The 18978-nt window shown below is 40.9% G+C and overlaps 1 protein-coding gene across 3 annotated transcripts in view; it reads right to left on the bottom strand.

Moving 5' to 3' along the window:
• The window catches only part of LOC122812109 (myoneurin-like), a 947405-nt gene that overhangs the window by 178975 nt on the left and 749452 nt on the right, over positions 1-18978 (bottom strand). For all 3 annotated transcript variants that reach the window (XM_044084390.1, XM_044084391.1, XM_044084392.1), the window contains exon 10: positions 5003-5123. In XM_044084390.1, the coding sequence (XP_043940325.1) occupies positions 5003-5123 (121 nt within the window). The remainder of the gene's footprint in view (positions 1-5002; positions 5124-18978) is intronic.

The following is an 18978-nucleotide window of genomic DNA, read 5'->3' as shown; positions in this document are numbered from 1 at the left end:
TAATTTTTTTCACAATTTCCAGAAAGATTTTTAAAGCATTAAAAAAAAAACTTTGGACATCTATTCAATGTCACACAACATAAAACATTAGATTTCTATTCAATGTTAACAGTCAAGCAACACAACTGCATTTGTTATATATTAGCACTATCTGGATGTCTGATGTTTCACTTTGTGTATGCAAAATGATTACAGGTATGCAAAATGTTTACAGGTAAAATTCCCTTAAAGAAAACAAACCAACTCACAAAAAGATATACCCATTTTCCCTAACAACCAAAGTACTACTAAAAGGCAGGGGAAATGGATATATCTGCAAAATGTACATGGTTTTCTTTTTTTTTTTTTTTTTTAACAGATGTATGCTAGGCAGAAGAACAGCAACTTCTGACCCCGAAAGGACATCATATCAAGCCCACACAACTACAAAGCAGAAAAGGTAAAGGCATTAGCTGTGATGGCACATTTCTTTCAAATCCTACATTTTACATAATTTGGGGATCTCATTAAAATGATACCATTCAGAAACGCTTTAAATATATGTAAACAAGCCAAAGTGTTTTGTCCATGACAAATATGAAAGCTGGAAATGGCCAACTTACCCTTGATGGTGTTGTAACTAGAACCAGAGTTAAACAAGACCGGCTAAAAAATCAAGGACAGCATCTAGGGTGTCTGAAAATGTATCTAGATCTTTAGAAGCAGCGCCTAAAGAAAACTTTTTCCATTTGCTAAAATACATTTTTCTAGTGAATGGCTTCTGAGAATAGGAAAGGATGTGAGCAACTCTCTCAGAATACTTGAGATCTCTGGCCATCACTGACACTGGAGAGACCATACAGTGAATTTCAGGGATTTCAGGTTCAAGTTAGGCTGGCCCAAACGGGTAAGAGACCAGATATGGACTCTGGTACAATACCGACAGCAGACATTTTCGATGAGCCCATACAAGGGGAATCATATTTGTTTTCAAAAGGGAGCGAATGAGATTCATAGTTGCTCTGTAATGGTCAACTTTTTGTAGGAACTTGATGTACAGGAGGTCTGGGAGGCTAAACATGTAGAAAAGCATCCACTGGTGACTGTCTCTGTGGATGGATCAGGGCAAAATAGCTGCCGCATTTTGTGTTTAAAGGAGAAGCAAAAAAGTCACAGCAAGGTTGGGTCAGGAAACTGACGATCTGGGCTGCCACAGGATGATTGAGAAACCACTTGTAAGGAGTCAAAATGTTCCTGCTGAGGCTGTCCACTAGTCTTTTGGATCTCCTGTGAATGTGCATTATAATCAGAAATCATTGTGAAGACATTGCCCATTGCCAAACCTTCATGGCTTCTCATCACAGAGGGTAGGATTGGGTTCTCCCTTGTTTGTTTATATACCAAACCACAGACTTGTACATTTGTGATAGCTATCACACCCTTAGGTAAAGAATTCTGAAAGGCCTACAACACAAGGAGGACCGCTCTCATTCTCCACGACTTTGATGTGAAGACGAACCTTTGACTGGGACCAAGTACTTTAGACCATCTTCTCTGCCAAAGCCCCCACTCAAGATGAACCTCTGACTGGGACCAAGTACTTTAGACCATCTTCTCTGCCAAAGCCACCACGACCACAAGAGGGAAGCAGTGTGGTACCTGTGGCCTTGGGCTCATGAAGAAAAAAGGGTCGAACTACTACCACATGTCTGGATATCAGCCACCAGACAATGTGGCATCTACAAATATCTGTCAAGGGAATGGTAAAATTCACTGGGTAATTTGTCATGATCACTGGACAAAACAGGGCCCGGCGCAGCACCCTCGTATAAAATCTGGCCTACAGCATTAAGGAAAAGGCTGTGGCCATAAGGCCTAAAAAATGTAGCAGAAAAGAAGTATTGGGGCTTCAAAGAACCAGTACCTCAGATGCTTGCATTTGAATCCAATTCAAACATGGAGTAAGAAGACCATGGCTTGGATCAATGATGCTTTTGAGGTTGTCATGAGCAGCCAGCTGTCCAGGTACAGAAAGATCAGAAAAATGAGTACCCTGGGCCTCTTGATGCTCCCTGATTGCTGGAATAAACTTGCTTCTCTTCTGAGTGGTGTACGGCAAATCACTTTCCACATACACTCTGGTGCCCCAATTTCTAGTACTTTCCCTTTTGCCACAGATGTGTCAGGAGCAGCTCTTTTTGTTGGTATGACTGCATCTTTACTAAGATAAGTCCTGGACGTATTACTAGATTTGGAACATACACATACATTATCTGCCTTCTGAATTAATATAGCCTGTTGTGGAACACTAGTCCATTTGCTTATCTACACTTTCATAAAATTAATGCAGTCTATTCCTTCCAGCCTTTCCGGTATAGCAAAAAAGTCATGGATTTTCTCTATTTTTTGAAACACTCTTCTTGAGAAGTATCATTGTTTAGTCAGTCTTTCATTTCAGCCTCTGATTTCTGCAGTTCTATCAACTCATCTGAAAAGATAAGTAAAGCTTATTTTACTTTTTTTCCAAACTTTTGTCATTTGACATTATATATTCTTCCACTGTCTCTCGTACTTCAAACACATCTGATTTTCCCCCTCTAAATTACTGTAAGCCATCCCCTTTATTAAAAGCTGGAAGCTTGAACTGCTTTTTCTGAACAGCTTCAAGTTTCCTCCTAGTCATGGCCTCTTTTTTTGTTGATTTTTCTATCTCAAAATTTCTTTTTTGTTGGCATTTTAGCCAAATTGATAACTTCCCAGTTTTCATACTGGGAAAGCTTTAATCAACCTGATGCTCAGTGTGCAGCTTTCTCAAAAATTCCCCTGAGCTAAACATTTCCGAACTTAGTGCATTTTCAAAACACCCTGCTCTAATAGCCAATTTTCAAAATTCACTTAGCGTATCAAAATAGTCACCTAAAAGGTTTAAACTCAAACATAATGATGTGGTGGGAAGACAGATATAAAGCCATATCATTCCATATTTGCTCTAAAGTGCTTGTCTGTGTTTTTTGGGAGCTGACGGACATGAAATCGCTTCTATTCTGCACATAAAGTAACACTAAGATGTTCTAAGGAAGAAATGATCCAAGCTGCCATGTTCTGCTAAGCCAGACAGCCATCAAAACATTTTCTAATCATGGAAAGGAATGTATCTGACAGATGGCCTCCCCAAAGGAAAGGTCCTCAAAAAGGGAACTAGCAGAGATATACCATCCTTATCAATTAAAAAAAAATAAAGTCAATGAAAAATGGATTCTTAAGTTTTGGCTTTTGAGGATTCAAAACAAGGATAGAAATGTTTCTTACTGAAATGTCATCGGGACAGCTATGCTTGCAATCTCCAAAAGGCGCGGGGGGGGGGGGGGGCGGGGGACTGAGGCACAGACAAAAGGGCTGTTATGCGAGGCAAGTCAGTCATGTGGGGTCAGCAAACAGGAATCCTGTGTTAGAGAAGGAAGTCTGTGCTTAAGAAACTGATACAGTAGAAATATGCACTGGAAACAGAAGCTGTGCCTGTTCTACCTACAAATGGGTTTGGTCTAGTGGTTTCTCTAAATAGAAGCTCAGAGTTAGTGCTTCCGCAGTTAGTCAACTAAATGATCAGAAAATTCTCAGAACTGGTTATTGATGGATATGAAACCAAGGGACCACAGATTTGAACTAAAGGAGCTTCCTCATACAGGAAACAATCAAGTGTGACCAGTAAGTATGCGGCTACCACTTAGGGAAAAAGGGCAGGAGGACAGTCTCCAAAAACAATGAACAAATTATAACCCCACTCTGTAAAACTAAGCTGCATGCATCTTCAGCAACAATCACTAGTGATGTTTTGAACAAAAGTTGGATGGGTCCCTTTATTATCATTTCAACCTGCAATTCTGTTTTGAAATAAATAGTCAGAATGCAGTTTTCTGTAGTCTAGGTAGACAGACAGTCCAAATATGTTGACCCAGGGGTTAACTTCTTGATGGAAGATGAAATGGCAAATGATATGAAGGTTGCAAATTTATGAAGAGCTGGACCATAGCTTTAGTCCTGATGCTAGCCTGCCTGTTCTTTGATGTGATTAGAAAGAGAAACCTTTGATAACTTCACGAGAAAACTTCTGCCTGCCAATCTCATAACTCCACTTTTGCAAAATGTTGCAGATTTCCCATCCACATAAAACAAAGTTCATCTCTGTCCATATTTAACAGGAACTTAGATCTACACATGGGAAACAAAAAATTATCCCAAGACTGCCCCCACAAATGGAGAGAGGCAGCTCCTAAATGTTTTATTCCATGCATGGGTCCCATCAAATTATCTACAGTAAGATCCCAGTTCTCATTTGAGGTAATATATAATCACTGACCAAGGGAAGGCCAATCTTTAACTAAATGGGCTAGGTTATTTCGAACACAAAAAGCGAAACTGGCTAGACTTAAAATGGCTTGCAAGGACAGCTAGCCTAGTACTTACCTGCAAACCTATGTGCGAAAGGGCTTGAGTTTTAACTAGCAGAGTAATGATGTTAGAAATAGCGACTAGCATGTTAGGTGATACTACAAGACAGAGCATGCAAAGCCACTATTCCTCCTGCTCTGTGTCTGATGACCATGAGCATATGCTTAAAGTTTGAGCAGCTTAAGTCCAAACTTTTCATTTTAACTAAAATAAGGTAAACTGTGCCTTCCTGTAGTGACTAGAAACATAAAATATGAGCAGTGAATATGGTGGTAAACATTTCTATTAACTAAAGGGGGACTGGACACCAGCATGGTACTTGAAGGCAAAATTTCCTGAGCTGTGGATAGACCCCCCTCTTTAATAACACATGAATACCAGGTAGAAAGCAAATTCACTGGTTGGATGCGCTTTATATTTTCAAAGATCCTGAAAGTCTACTTTCTGTTTTAGAACATTTAAGATTAAAGGTTGCATTTATCTGCTAAAGACAGGACTTTATGCATTTAAACACGTTAAAGGCAGCTACAACTCAATTTCTGCAGTTTAATTCTGGAGATATTTAATTACTAACCTGAATTTTATATCACAATATTTGCATTTATAATATTTCTTAGGAGAAAGGCACATCAGACTGAAGCTTCCAGGTTCTTCTCTTGAATCTGCACTATCTTCAGATGCTTCATCCATTTCCTCTGTTCAAGACATATATAGAAATAGTAAAATTAAATATAAATGAACATTCTGACAGCCCAAAAGTTGCAATTTCACCTTGTCTTGGTTATTTAGCCAGGTTTACTGCCTCCTATTGACTTCAATATACATATGTCCCAGAGGGCATGTTATTGTTAATTTCATTAATCTTTACTAACGACAATTTATTTATTGTATTTATTTGACATTTACTTACTGGGAAAGTCCAACTGGGCCAAAATGTGCCCATTTTCAGTGGCTGCATGGAGTAGAAAAGCTCTACAATCACAATCTTTCAAAAATCAATTACATACATTTTAAATTACAAAGTATAGCGTAACACTACAAATCATAGGACTGAAAAATGTTATAATAAGAAAAATACAGAACATATGTTTCATAGTAGAGTGCAAAGAAAAACAATAACGTGTTGGAGAAAATATGTGAGGAAAAAGTCATTAGTCATATTACTTGTTACATAGCTTAGTATGTGATAATTGAGACCAGAGACAATTCTAGTATGACATTTAAGAGCGATAATACAGATTACATGATTAGAGCCAATGAGGGGGAAATTTAGTGATGTCTTAGTATGAGACAGGGTGTTCATATTAGGGTTATAGAAGGAAGTAATAATGCAGAAAAAAGGAGATTATAAGGGGAGTGCAAGGTAGGGTGTCTTCAGGTAGCTTAGGCGAGTAGTGAGGAAAGAGAACAAGGTAGAGGAAAGGTGTGTAGAGATAACGTGGATAAGGTAAGGTAGTGGGAAAAGCAAAAGTAAGGAGTGGAGTACAAGGCTGGAGAGGGTTGTGAGATGTGACTTAGGTTGAAGGGGTTGAGAGAAGTATAGTATTTAAGTTCGGGCAGGATTCTAAATTATTTTAGAATGATCCATTTCAGCCATTGTCTGGGTCCCAAAGTGCTGGCAAAAACAGCATTCACCCTGGCTCTGAGGCACAGAAAGATGAAGCCCAGTCTGTGACCTAGGTTTCCCAACATCAGTTAGAGGTCCTGAATGCTGGAACAGCTAGGGTGGGAGACAGGATTGGTGAGAGACATGGGACTTACTGTACTCTCACCTAAAAGGTGAGACTGTGGTTGCTCTTCCCCTTGGGACAACCTAATACTCCAGGGGAAAAAGGTTTCGCCACTGACAATATGCCTAAGGAGGGAGGCCCAAGCCACTGCAGTAGCCCTTGTGGAGGCTGTCAATGAACAGGTACACCTCTGTATCAGGGCCACAGGTAGTCCTGTTGTGATGCAGAGTTCACATTACCACCATAGGAAATGGTCAGCTCTTGCCTCACAGAGAACAAATGGACTGGGAACAACTCTTGTGAGAAATGAATGGGCTAATCGATTGTGGGAAGCTGACAGTCATAGGGCAGCAGGGGCACCAAAAACACATACTATTAAAAAAAATTACAGCATTCAGAAACAAGCTATAAAACATCATAGCCAGAGTGCAACACAATAAAATAATTTTAGTACATACTTGCAGAGAGTGAGCAATGAGGCATTTAAAGCCAGAGTGATTTCACTATACGTATATACAGAAGCTAAGAGGCAAGTAAATACAAACAAAAAGGTTTGGTTCAATAGATAGCAGGTGAAATTTTTGCAAGCACAGACATTCAAGCTTAAAGGAGAAGTACCAGAGGGGTTATATAACAGAGGAGTAAAGCATCTACATAGAACTCCATTCTTATACATAAATACAGAGTAGTGTAAAAACCTGCTCAATATGAAAAAAAAATGAATGAGGAAGGTAAGGCATCAAAGGTTTTTTGTGACTATGTAACATGTAACAGTGTGTATCTGAGCACCAACCAAGTACTAAGAAACAAAAACATCCTTGTAGTGTTGCAATGCTGTACAGTAATCTCCAGGAAATGACCAAGTAAAAATAGTTTATTGTGTAACACACCAATAAAAATGGTCAAGCGCTTTCATTCTGTAAATCAGGACTTCTTCAGAACCGTTTAAAATCAATTAACACTTGTTTAAATACTCTCGTTAAAACCAAATTATCCAATCAAAACCTTCCTATTCAGAATATGTAAAAATAGTCCAAAAAATATTGATCTTAAAAATATCAATATTAAAAACACAATCTACATATCAACATTTAACCTCAAAAGTTATAAAAATTAACTTAAATCTAAAACCTTGAATTTTAATAAAGGCATTATTAAATTATAGTCAATGATACCAGGAGGGACAGTGGCATTTTTTCTAAGCTGCCAGTATAACTCTTTCCTTTCCAATCTGTTTTCCCAAAAACCTCCGCGAATGTCTTTTTCCACAATCTCCAGAATGCCAAAATTAAACCTGTTATAAGGGACTACCTTCTAAATTTTTAAATAAGGCATTATTTTCATTGCCCTGCCCAACAGCATACATGTGTTTGTAAATTCACTTCCTAAAAGTTCTTTTCCAACTTCCAAGAGATAAACATCACAGCAGCTGAACCAGCTAATTCAAGAGGAGAAAATTCAAGCTTAATAATGAAGTTTACATGTAAAGGAAGAGACATGTTTTATTAAACATGTGCAAAAACAAAGAACCACCATTAAAGAAGTGTTTAACAAGCCACTGCATGTCTACAGCTCTGCATTTCATAAGGTTGTGATGTACGGACATTCTAGAAACTTATACAACCTGACCAGAGAACAACTGAGACTCAAGTGAACAGCAGCCTGAGATATGTCAAGATCCCAAGCAAGATATTCACCTGGAGTGGTAAAGGCTAACTCTCTAGCAAATGGAGAAATTCTTCCACTTAGAAGAGAACATCTGGCAAGGGGAATAATGACAGCTTTAAAATTTCTGAAAATGCATCCCAACATTTCAATGGAAGATGAGGATTTGAAACAGTAAACAAGCCCTGAAGTGAAAGCCAGATGTCAACCAGAATTACAGGGACTTCCTTGGGTTGTAATGGGAATCAATTTCTGTAATACTGTTGAGTTCTGAAACCCCACACTTTCGAGGCTCTACAAGGCAAAAACGTTGCATTTTGCTCACTTTTCTCTAAATTTTGATATGTGATACGGAATAAGAAAATAAATAAATAAATAAGCATATAGGGAACTTCCCTACAGTGGTACAAAGAACCCATATACCATCAACCCTTTCCCTGTCATGAGTGAAACAGGTCAGCCTCAGGGGTGCCCCAATCTGGGGTGCTGGTACAAAGAAAAACAAAAAAATGGACAAACCAGAAACTAGGGCAAATATGAAACTACATTTATTCACAACACACACACACACACACACACACACACACACACACACACACACACACAAAATCAAAAAGTACAGTTGTGTACACTTACCATAAATGTAGATTTTCGAGTGTATTCACTGTTGCAGTCATTACATTTGGGTAATCTGCTGGCAGGTTGCCCTCAGTCGGCCTGAATAACAAAGTCTTGGGTCCTGTGTCGGTTGCTGTCTCCTCTTCCATGACGTCGGGTCGTCAGGGGTATAAAACATGCAGCCAATGCCATTTTATTCAGTTTTTCTTGCCTCAGATGTCAGGTGCCCCGCAAATGGGGAGCAAATATGTATATATATATATATATATATATATATATATATATATATATATATATTATATAAGTAAACAAAAAAAACAGCACTAAAGTTGCGAGTCCGAGGTGTTCTGTTACTAACATAAAATCACATAAGAATTGAGCGCTTTCGTCAATAAAAACCTTGACTTCTTCAGAATCAACTAGGAAGCCACAAAACACATTCTTAAATACTATTAAAGGACCAATAAACTGCATCATTACCTACCAAGAGGTTAATAGATCAATTGAACAATAAAAGTTTTTAAAGAAAAAGTTTTCCTTGAGTGTAACAGCAAGGTTTAAATACAGTAACAGGTTACTGAAAAATCCAAAACAAATAGAGAAAATATTATTAAATGGAACACTTTTTTTATGTACGTTTTATACTGACATATATCAATAGATAGAAAAAATGCCACAGTAATTTAAAAAAATAGAAATTGTAATACGTGTTAGAATTACTAAATAGCTTCTGCTTTTTCCTTTAAAACTGGGTAGATGCTCAAATATCCATTTAAACCAGGGGGAAGATTGGCAGCTAACCTAAGCTGCCACACAAGTTCTTTTTTACATAAAAAATTCTGCCAGTCCCCTCCTCTGACATCCTGCTTTACACAATCAAGTATTGCAAACTTGTAACCTGTATGATTCTCACAAATAACACTGTTTATACAGTGCATTGGTTTCTCTTTTGTTTTTAATGTCATACAACAGCATTGATTATACTGATGCTATGCAGAAAATCTTGTTTAATGAAAACTATTATTCAGTGTGTTCTGGGAACGGATTTATATAGCCTATAGAAAAATTGATAGTTTTCTGTACGAATACTTGATGGACCAAAGAACTGATAAGACAGTATATGATTTTCTAACCAATTTGCATCCAAAAATTCCGGCCATCTTTGGGATACCTAAAGTACACAAAAGTGTTGAGAATCCCCCTTTTAGGCCCATTGTGGCCGCGGCCGGATCCAAGACCCACAATTTATCTGTGTATGTGGACAGGAGGATAAAGCATGTGGTTGATACATGTTCCCACCAGGTTAAAGACTCTTGGGATTTTCTTGGGCAACTTAAAGATCATTTGTGGCATGCTGATCTACACCTCTTGACCATAGATGTAGTTGACCTTTTTACCTGTATTCCAAAGCAGGAAGGTTTGTCCTTTTTTGAAGAAACCCTGTATAGTTTGTCTAATTTAGACAATAATGAGGTTAAATTGTTGAGTGAAATCATGGAAATCATTTTGGACAACAACTACATCTTTTTTGAGGGTGAGTTTTACCAACAGGTCAGAGGTGTAGCAATGGGAGCGGCTTGCGCCCCTACTTATTCCAATTTAGTCTTACTAGGATGGGAAAGACACTTATTTAAAAGTAAATTTTATGAGAACATATCCTTTTACTGTCATTTTTTGGATGACATATTTATTTTATGGAAAGGAAACGTTGCTGAAATTCCATCATTTGTACAATATCTGAATAAAACCACGGAATTTTTGAAGTTTACATTTTCCCATGACTTTTACCAAATAAGTTATTTGGATATTAAAATCATTAAAGGTCAAGGAAACTTTATATCTAGGATTTATAGGAAAAAAACTTTTTGCGATAATTATTTGCATTATAACAGTCATCATCCCCTATTTCAAAAGAAAAGTATTATAAAGGGACAAGCTGTGAGGGTAGCCAGGATGACGTCTTTGTATCAAGACGTCATAATGGAATTTGCATTTCTTAAGAAAATGTTTTTGGAAAGAGGTTACCCTGTAAGTTTGGTAGAAGATATTTTAACTGAAGTTCTAGACGAGTGGGGGAAAAAATATACACCCCTTCTTGGTAAAGGCTTGGACAAAAACAAGAAAAATGTTTACAGACATGTGGGGGAAACTGGAAAAGTGAACAATATTAATTACGAACAGACCTGTATTGTATAATTTAGTCCTTTATGCCAACAAATAAAAAAAGTAATGCAGAAAAACTGGAGTATTTTTAAAGTAGACAACGAGATATTTAAAGTGGTGGGAGATGAACCTTTTTTTACTACTAAAATAGGACTAAATATTAAGAGAACTCTGGAGAAGGGACAGGTTGTACCCCTACACAAAAATAAAAACAACGGTATAATGGGTACGAGACCTTGTGGTAGATGTAAATATTGTATTTATATTCTACAAGAACCAGTAATTTATTTGAACAATATAATGAAGAATACTATTTACCCTAGGGGGGGAAATTGTTGTACCAGTAGGTTAGTGTATATAGCCAGGTGCAACACATGTAGTTCATACTATATTGGGAAAACCGAAAGAACTTTAAAAACTAGAATGTATGAACACCTGTATGACATTAAAAACAAAAGAGAAACCAATGCACTGTATAAACACAGTGTTATTTGTGAGAATCATACAGGTTACAAGTTTGCAATACTTGATTGTGTAAAGCAGGATGTCAGAGGAGGGGACTGGCAGAATTTTTTATGTAAAAAAGAACTTGTGTGGCAGCTTAGGTTAGCTGCCAATCTTCCCCCTGGTTTAAATGGATATTTGAGCATCTACCCAGTTTTAAAGGAAAAAGCAGAAGCTATTTAGTAATTCTAACACGTATTACAATTTCTATTTTTTAAAATTACTGTGGCATTTTTTCTATCTATTGATATATGTCAGTATAAAACATACATAAAAAAGTGTTCCATTTAATATTTTCTCTATTTGTTTTGGATTTTTCAGTAACCTGTTACTGTATTTAAACCTTGCTGTTACACTCAAGGAAAACTTTTTCTTTAAAAACTTTTATTGTTCAATTGATCTATTAACCTCTTGGTAGGTAATGATGCAGTTTATTGGTCCTTTAATAGTATTTAAGAATGTGTTTTGTGGCTTCCTAGTTGATTCTGAAGAAGTCAAGGTTTTTATTGACGAAAGCGCTCAATTCTTATGTGATTTTATGTTAATAAAAGAGCACCTCGGACTCGCAACTTTAGTGCTGTTTTTTTTGTTTACTAGTGGTTCTGAGCACTAAAATACCACCTTTCTTTTGATATATATATATATATATATATATATATAAGTAAACAGTAAATATATAAATGCATTTTTAGAAACATAAACTTTAACTTCAACTAAAAGCAAATACACCACGAAGACTTTTGAGTATAGTGAAGGAAAGAAAAGGTATAGAATGGGGGATGCACTGCAACAGTGAATACACTCGAACATCTACATTTATGGTAAGTGTACACAACTGCACTATGTTCTTCATGTTTCACTGCTGCAGTCATTACATTTGGGTAGAATCCCAAAGCTATGTATGGGAGGATGAACTAAACAGCATTAGGAGCTGCTATAAGGCCCTGCAGGACTGCAGTGGCAAAACCTGCCCTGGATTTGGAGAAGAGAGCTAAATGATAATGCTTTGTAAAGGTATGAACAGAGCTCCAAGTAGTTTCTAGAATATCTTTGGTTGGAACCCCTCTGAGAAAAGCTGCTGAAGAAGAGGCAGCCCTGGTGGAATGTGATCTGATCCCCTTGGGCACAGGTTTACCCTGGTGCACATAGCAGAAACAAATGCAGTGGCTTATCCATTTAGAAATAGTCTGCTTTGATATAGCCTTCCACTCTGATCCTGCAGCAAATGCTACCAGTAGTTGCTCAGACTTTCTTAGAGATTTGGTCCTGTTTAAGTACAATCTTATTTGTCTGTGTACATCCAATGAATGCAGAATCCGCTCCCCCTTGTTCTGCAGATTTGGGTAAAATGTTGGCAGGTGAATGGTCTGGTTAAAAGCTACACTGGATACCACCTTAGGCATAAAAAAAGGATTGGTCTTGAGGGACACCCTGTCTGGGTAAAATATAATGAAAGGCTCCACTGCCATGAGAGCGTGTAGTTCTGAAACTCTTCTTGCTGAAGTGACTGCCAAAAGAAAAGCTGCTTTCCAAGATAGAAATTTTATAAACGCAGTAGCTGCTGGTTCAAAAGGAGGCAGGGTGAGTTTTTCCAGTAAAAAACTGAGGTCCCATGCAGGAGTTGGTGCTCTTCTAGGATGCCTTAAATTGTTGGCCCCTCTAAGATACTGCTTAAGCAGTGGATGAGAAAAGAGGGGAGCCTCTGTGTTGTAATGAGCCGAGATGGCAGAGGCTTGGATTTTTTATTGAAGAAAAAGATAGGCCCTTGTCAAGCATCTCAGTTAAATATTGTAAAATCTGAGGAATATTGGGCTTTGCTGTGTCTATTCCTTGTGCTTGGTTCCAAGCACAAAATCTCTTCCATTTATCAGCATAAGATTTTCTAGTACTAGGCCTTCTGGCTTCCAAAATAACATCCATCAAAGATTTACTGAGAGGTGTGGTTTGAATAATTAGTTGATTAGCCATGCTGCAAGATTCAAAGTTTGGAGCCGAGTGTGCAGAATTTGATAGTTCTGCTGAGACAGTAGATGAGGTATTTGAGGCAGGTACCATGGAGGAAGATGTGACATGCTCCTTAGAAGCGGATACCAGTACTGGCGAGGCCAGTCCGGAGCAATTACGATCATTTTTGGTTTTTCCTGTCTGACTTTTAGTAAGACCTTGGAGAGAAGAGGCAGAGGGGGAAAGGCATAGACTGATAGGTTTTTCCAGCTGAAGGATAGAGCATCTACTTTCCATGCTTTTGTGTGATGAGCTCTTGTGCAGAATTTGTCCAACTGATAATGTTGGGGACAGGCAAATAGATCTATGTCTGGGCTCCCCCATTTCTGTGTTAAGATGCTGAAGATTTGTGGATCCAGTTTCCATTCATGCGGGTCCATAAGATTTCTACTTAGGTCGTCTGCCAGTGTATTTTGCTTTCCTGGCAGGAATTGAGCTTGGAGATGTATTTGGTAAGTCAAGGCTGTGTCCCACAAGGTCATGGCTAGTCTGCAAAGGGGGTAGGAACGTGTACCTCCCCCACTTTTTTTTGTACCACATAACTGTGGTATTGTCCGTCTTTATCAGTAGTTGTCCTGTATGAAGTAAGTCCTTGAAGGCTGTCAGAGCATTCTGAACAGCTAGCATTTCTTTCTGGTTGATATGCAGATGCATTTGGTTTGGGCTCCATTTGACCTGAATGCATCTCCCTGCCAGGTGGGTCCCCCAAGCATAGTCTGATGCATCTGTAGTTAGGGTTTGGGTGGCCGGGGGGAGAGTGAATGACAGTCCCTTGTTTTGGTGACATGTCACTGCCCACCAAAGAGACTCCTGTTGTAGGCAGGGAATGAGAGGAATCATTGTTTCTAGGCTGTGACAATGTTGACTCCATAAACTTTTTAGGTACCATTGAAGTTTCCTCATATGCAGTCTCACATATGGAATTAGTAGAATGCAGGATGCCATGAACCCCAAAGCCTGCAGAATTTGTCTTGTAGATAGCTGGGTTCTTGTTGCCATTTGTTTGAAGTATGTTGTCAGTTGCCTTTGGCTGTCTGGCGTGAGGTAAGCCATCTGGGCAGTTGTATTCAAGCTTGCACCCAAGAATGTAATTATTTGAGAGGGTACCAGTTGTGATTTCTTTTCATTTATGGTGCACCCTTGGAATACTAGAAGCCTTTTTACAAATGCCAGATGTTGAAGAAGAGTGTCATTGTCCTCTGCTTGAATGAGACTATCATCCAGATAAGGATAAATTTGTATGCTTCTTTGTCTGCAGAATGCAATTACTGGCGCCAGGCACTTTGTAAAGACCCTGGGCACAGTAGATAAGCCAAAGGGCAGTGCAGAGAATTGGTAATGCAAAAAACCTGCTTTGAAGCGGAGGTATCTTCTGCATGATTCCCTAATTGGGATATGCAGGTATGCATCTTTTAAGTCTAGAGTTACTAACCAAGCATTCTTGCCTAGCATAGGCAGTAGCTGTTATAAAATCAGCATTTTGAATTTTGGAATGTCCAGGAACGTGTTCAGAATCGATAAGTCCAGTATTGGGCGCCATGAATTGTCTTCAAGAAAGTCTTACAGAGTCTGTGTGACATGAGTGAAGAGTCCTGGAAGCCAATATGGAAATTAGAAATGGCAGCTAAATGAACATGAACAATAGAGGCTGATACCCCAGATTGAGAGAGATCTGATAAATAATCTAGTACCGCCGAAACTTGGGCTGCCAAGGGGTCCAATTGTTTGTTCGCTGCCCATAAGGTAAATCTTTTCCATTTGCTGAGCTAGGTTAGCCTGGTGGATGATTTATGAGATGCAATAAGAATATTGCGCACCGGGGAGGAGAGGTTATCCTGCCTGGCAATCATTGAAAGTGAAGAAACCAAGCTGCCAGCTTCAGGTTTGTTAGATTGGGGTGGGTCAGACCCTGCGGATGGGAGATCAATGTCGGAGATGGATTACGAATCCATGGTCAATCTAGCAGGTGAAGCCAGAAGAAGGGGAACCAAACTTGTCGAGGCCAATATGGTGCAGTGAGGATTACTTAGCTCTTCAACTGCCGTGCTTTCTTCAAAAATTGGGAAATGAGGGGTAGAGGAGGGTGGAGTAGAGCATCTCTCGGTAACTGTCCCAGAGGGGGGATCAGGGCAAAGTGGTTGCTGCACTTGTAGTTGACTGGGGAGGCAAATAGACTGCAGTAAGGCTTGCCCCAGTGGTTGAACATTTTTGCCGCTATCACAGGATTGAGGGACAACTCATGAGGTTGTAGACTGCACCTGCTCAATTTGTCCGCTATTACGTTGGAGCTCCTGGAAAGGTGCGTTGCAATTAGAAAGCAGTTGGAAGCTAACACCCACTGCCATATTCTCAAGGCCTCTCGGCATAATGGGTAAGATCTGGTGCCCCCTTGCTTGTTGATGTACCAGACTACTGACATGTTGTCTGATTGGATTGCAATAGTCCCTGATGGAAGGATTGAGTGAAATGCTTGCAATGCTAGTAGCATGGTCCACAGTTCCAAGTCATTGATATGCAAATGAGCCTCTGTCTCCGACCAGGTGCTTTGGACAGAGTTTCCCTGACACTGCCCCCCCCACCCCATCAGGGAGGCGTCTGTGGTCAACAAGGCTTTTGGCTGATGGGGGCTAAAGGGGCGAGACCATTGTTGGGGATTTTGAGATGTCCACCAGAGCAAATCTTGCTTGCATCTCTGAGTTACACTTATCTGAAAAGACAAAGGATGTTGTAGAGGGTACAACTGAGTGAGAAGCAGCCACTGAAGACATCCCATGTGAAACCTGGCATGAGGAACAATGGTGATTGTGGCTGCCATCTACCCCAAGAGCTGGAGTACGGACCTAGCAGAAGATTTGTGGTGACAGATTAGCGGCTGAACCTGTTGTCTTATTCCTTGAAGTCTGTGATCCAGAAGAGATGCTGTGCAATTTCTCATGTCCAATAGAACTCCGATGAATTCTAAAGATTGTGCCAGGGTCAAGTTGGACTTCTCCCAGTTTATAGTGATTCCCAGGCGCTGAAGCTGTGAGAAGAGTGTAATCCAGAGCTTCCTCCAGTAGACGCTTGGCGGGGGTGGTAAGGAACCAGTCGTCTAGGTATGGAAATGCCTGGAATCCTGAAGTCGCAGGTGAGCGATAACCACTGCCATGCATTTGGTGAACACACTGGGGGCTGTAGAGAGAATGAAGGGCAGTGCTCGAAATTGGTAGTGACTGGCTCCTATGCGTAAGTGGAAGTATCTTCTTGAGCACTTGTCCACTTTTATATGGTAATACGCATCTTGAAGATCTATAGAGCACATCCACTCATCTTCTTCCAAAAGAGGAAGGACAGACTGAACTGTGACCATCCGAAATTTCTCTGTTTTTACAAATTTGTTTAGTGTGCTGAGATCCAGAATCAGTCTCCAACCTCCCTGTCTTTTTTGGCACTAAAAAGAATCTTGAGTAAAAACCAGATCCTATCTGGTCTGGGGGGACTGGTTGGATGACTCTCTTTTTTGTAGCAGTTTTCAGACTGTGTGTGTTGCTGCTTCCCCTTGACTGGGTGGAACATTGGGTAAATTTCTGGGTGAATAGGAACAGATATGGAGGGGAATGCGGTAACCTCTGGATATTATCTGTTGTACCCAAGAATCGGTGGTTATGGTTCACCAGGCAGTGGGGTACAAGGAAAAACTAACCCCAATCTCATCCAGAGGTGAGAAGTCAGGCAAGGTTGGTAGGGTTGCCCAGAAAAAGAATCTCTGGAGCCCCAGTTTTGTGGACTTCCCCTGCCCCGAAAGGTGCGTCTTTCATTAGAGTTTCCCCCTCTGCCCTTAGGAGTGAACCCGGCACTTGCATCACAGAAAGAGCCCAGTGATTTTCTTTGCCACATCTTCCCACTCCTCTGATTTCTGGAGTAGAATCGTTGAGGGGTGGAGTGTCAGACACCAATGTCAGACAGGGTCTTACCATCTTGTTCGCACCTTGCCAGCGTATCCTTAACCTTTGGGCCAAACAATGAAGCGTCCTCGATAGGGGCATTCATAAAGGCAGCCATAGAGGAGTCCACAAAGTTGCAAAGGCGCATCCAGGCAGGATGTCTCATGACTATGCCTGCGCCTGCCGCTCTAGATGCTCCTTCCGTTGCGTGTGAAATAAGGCACATGGAAGAATTGGATATCGATTCCAGGGTCGCTATCTGAGAGGCTACGTTGTCGCGCACCTCATCAGAAACAGCTTCTGCCAAGGTTTCAGTGAGTTGGTTGATAAGGTCTCTCTGGAGCCTCGTAAAGTGTGCCAAGAAGTTCAAGGACCTTACAGTGAAGGTCGATGAAGCAAACACACACTTCCCAAGTCTATCATCTGTGACTCCTTGTTGGGCGGATGGACAATCTGCCTCTCTTCTGCCAAGTCTTTTTTGGTTGCAGCCACCACCACCATGGCATCTACTGGAAGACCTTTGGACCAATGAGGATGTTCAGCAGGGGGAGATAAAATTTTGTCAGCCCTCCAAGGTATAGCTTCCAAAGTGTCAGGAGCCTTCCATGCATACTGAACGATGAGCTGGACAAGCTCATCGGCCAGTGGGGTAACCCAGGAGGTAGGGAGCCAGGCACAAAAGGCCTGCAGGAATATGGATTCCTCTAAGGAAGGGTTGGAGGACTTCCAGTCATCCCTCTGTCTTAGGATCTTGAGGATGTCACCAAAGGACACCTCATCAGAGGGTGACCATGGGGATCCTTCCCCATCATTAAAGTCCGTATCTTCACATAGAGACTCCTCAGTGGAATCCATGTACTTCCTCTTGCATGAAGCCTTGCAAGGGACTTCCTCAGTGGGGAGCTCTGGGGAAGATTGTGAGGAGGGGATCTCCTGAGGAGGAGAAACCTGAGGCCCTTGTGCCTGGGGTCCGGTAGTTGTGGCTTGTGACAGTTGCAGCACAGCGGGGGGCAAGGACTCCAACAGGAATGTTTTGCCAGCAGAGGCAAGTGCCCCCTCCATGGCCTGGAAGGCTGAACTGCCCAAAGAGGGATGGGGGCCTGGAAATGGGCATGACATCCTCGGGACCAGGATCAAACCCCACTCTGAAGAGCCGACCCCCAGACTAGGAGTCTCAAGAGGACTGTGGAGCATGAGAGGAGGAAGATCCCTGGAGGGTGCCATAACAACAAATTGGCGTTGAACCAAGAACGCCTGCCCCCAAGGCACAGCCACTAGCCTGAGATGGGCCCAGTGCCCAGTGGACAGAGGACCACAAGGACGACTCCGGCTCCAAAGTGAGGTTCACTGTTGGTGTCGAAGAAAAGGAAGCTGCTGTCAGAGGTAGGGGCTTCGATGCTTCCCTGGAAGTCAAAGGGGGAGTGTAAGGAGGAGTCTGTGGAGAAAGACGGTCACCTGCAAGAGGGAGTGCAGCTTTAGATGGAGAGAGTCCCCTGGCCACAAGAAACTGATTGACAAGCCGCAACACATCCTGTTCTGAGAGGCTCCTGGTCAACTTCATAGAGAGACCTGATGGAGATTCTGGCCTGTCTAAAAAGGGGCTGTACTGACTTCTCACAAAAGGATCTAAGGAGGGAGAGTACTTCATTCTTGTGAGTTCGTGTGATGCAGAGTCTGGAACCGAGGGTGTTTACACAGAGGAGAATGGTGCCGAGTGTACCTGCGCTGAAAAAGGTGGCACCATAGGTGTTGAGGGTGTCTGCACCATGAAGGGCGGTGTGACAAATGTCTGCACTGATGAATACGGTGCCGAAGATGATGTCTGCACTTGTAACAATGGTGCCGAAAATGACTGCACCGAGAAGGTCGGTGCCAAAGGTGTCTGCACAGTAGAGGGCAGTATCTCAGAAGTTGACTGCATCAGCAAAGACAGAGCTGAAGGA

This window comes from Protopterus annectens, chromosome 9.part0 (genome assembly GCF_019279795.1).
Source record: "Protopterus annectens isolate FY-2018-M chromosome 9.part0, PAN1.0, whole genome shotgun sequence".
Classification (NCBI taxonomy): domain Eukaryota; kingdom Metazoa; phylum Chordata; order Ceratodontiformes; family Protopteridae; genus Protopterus; species Protopterus annectens.
This window is presented reverse-complemented; position numbering and strand designations above follow the sequence as displayed.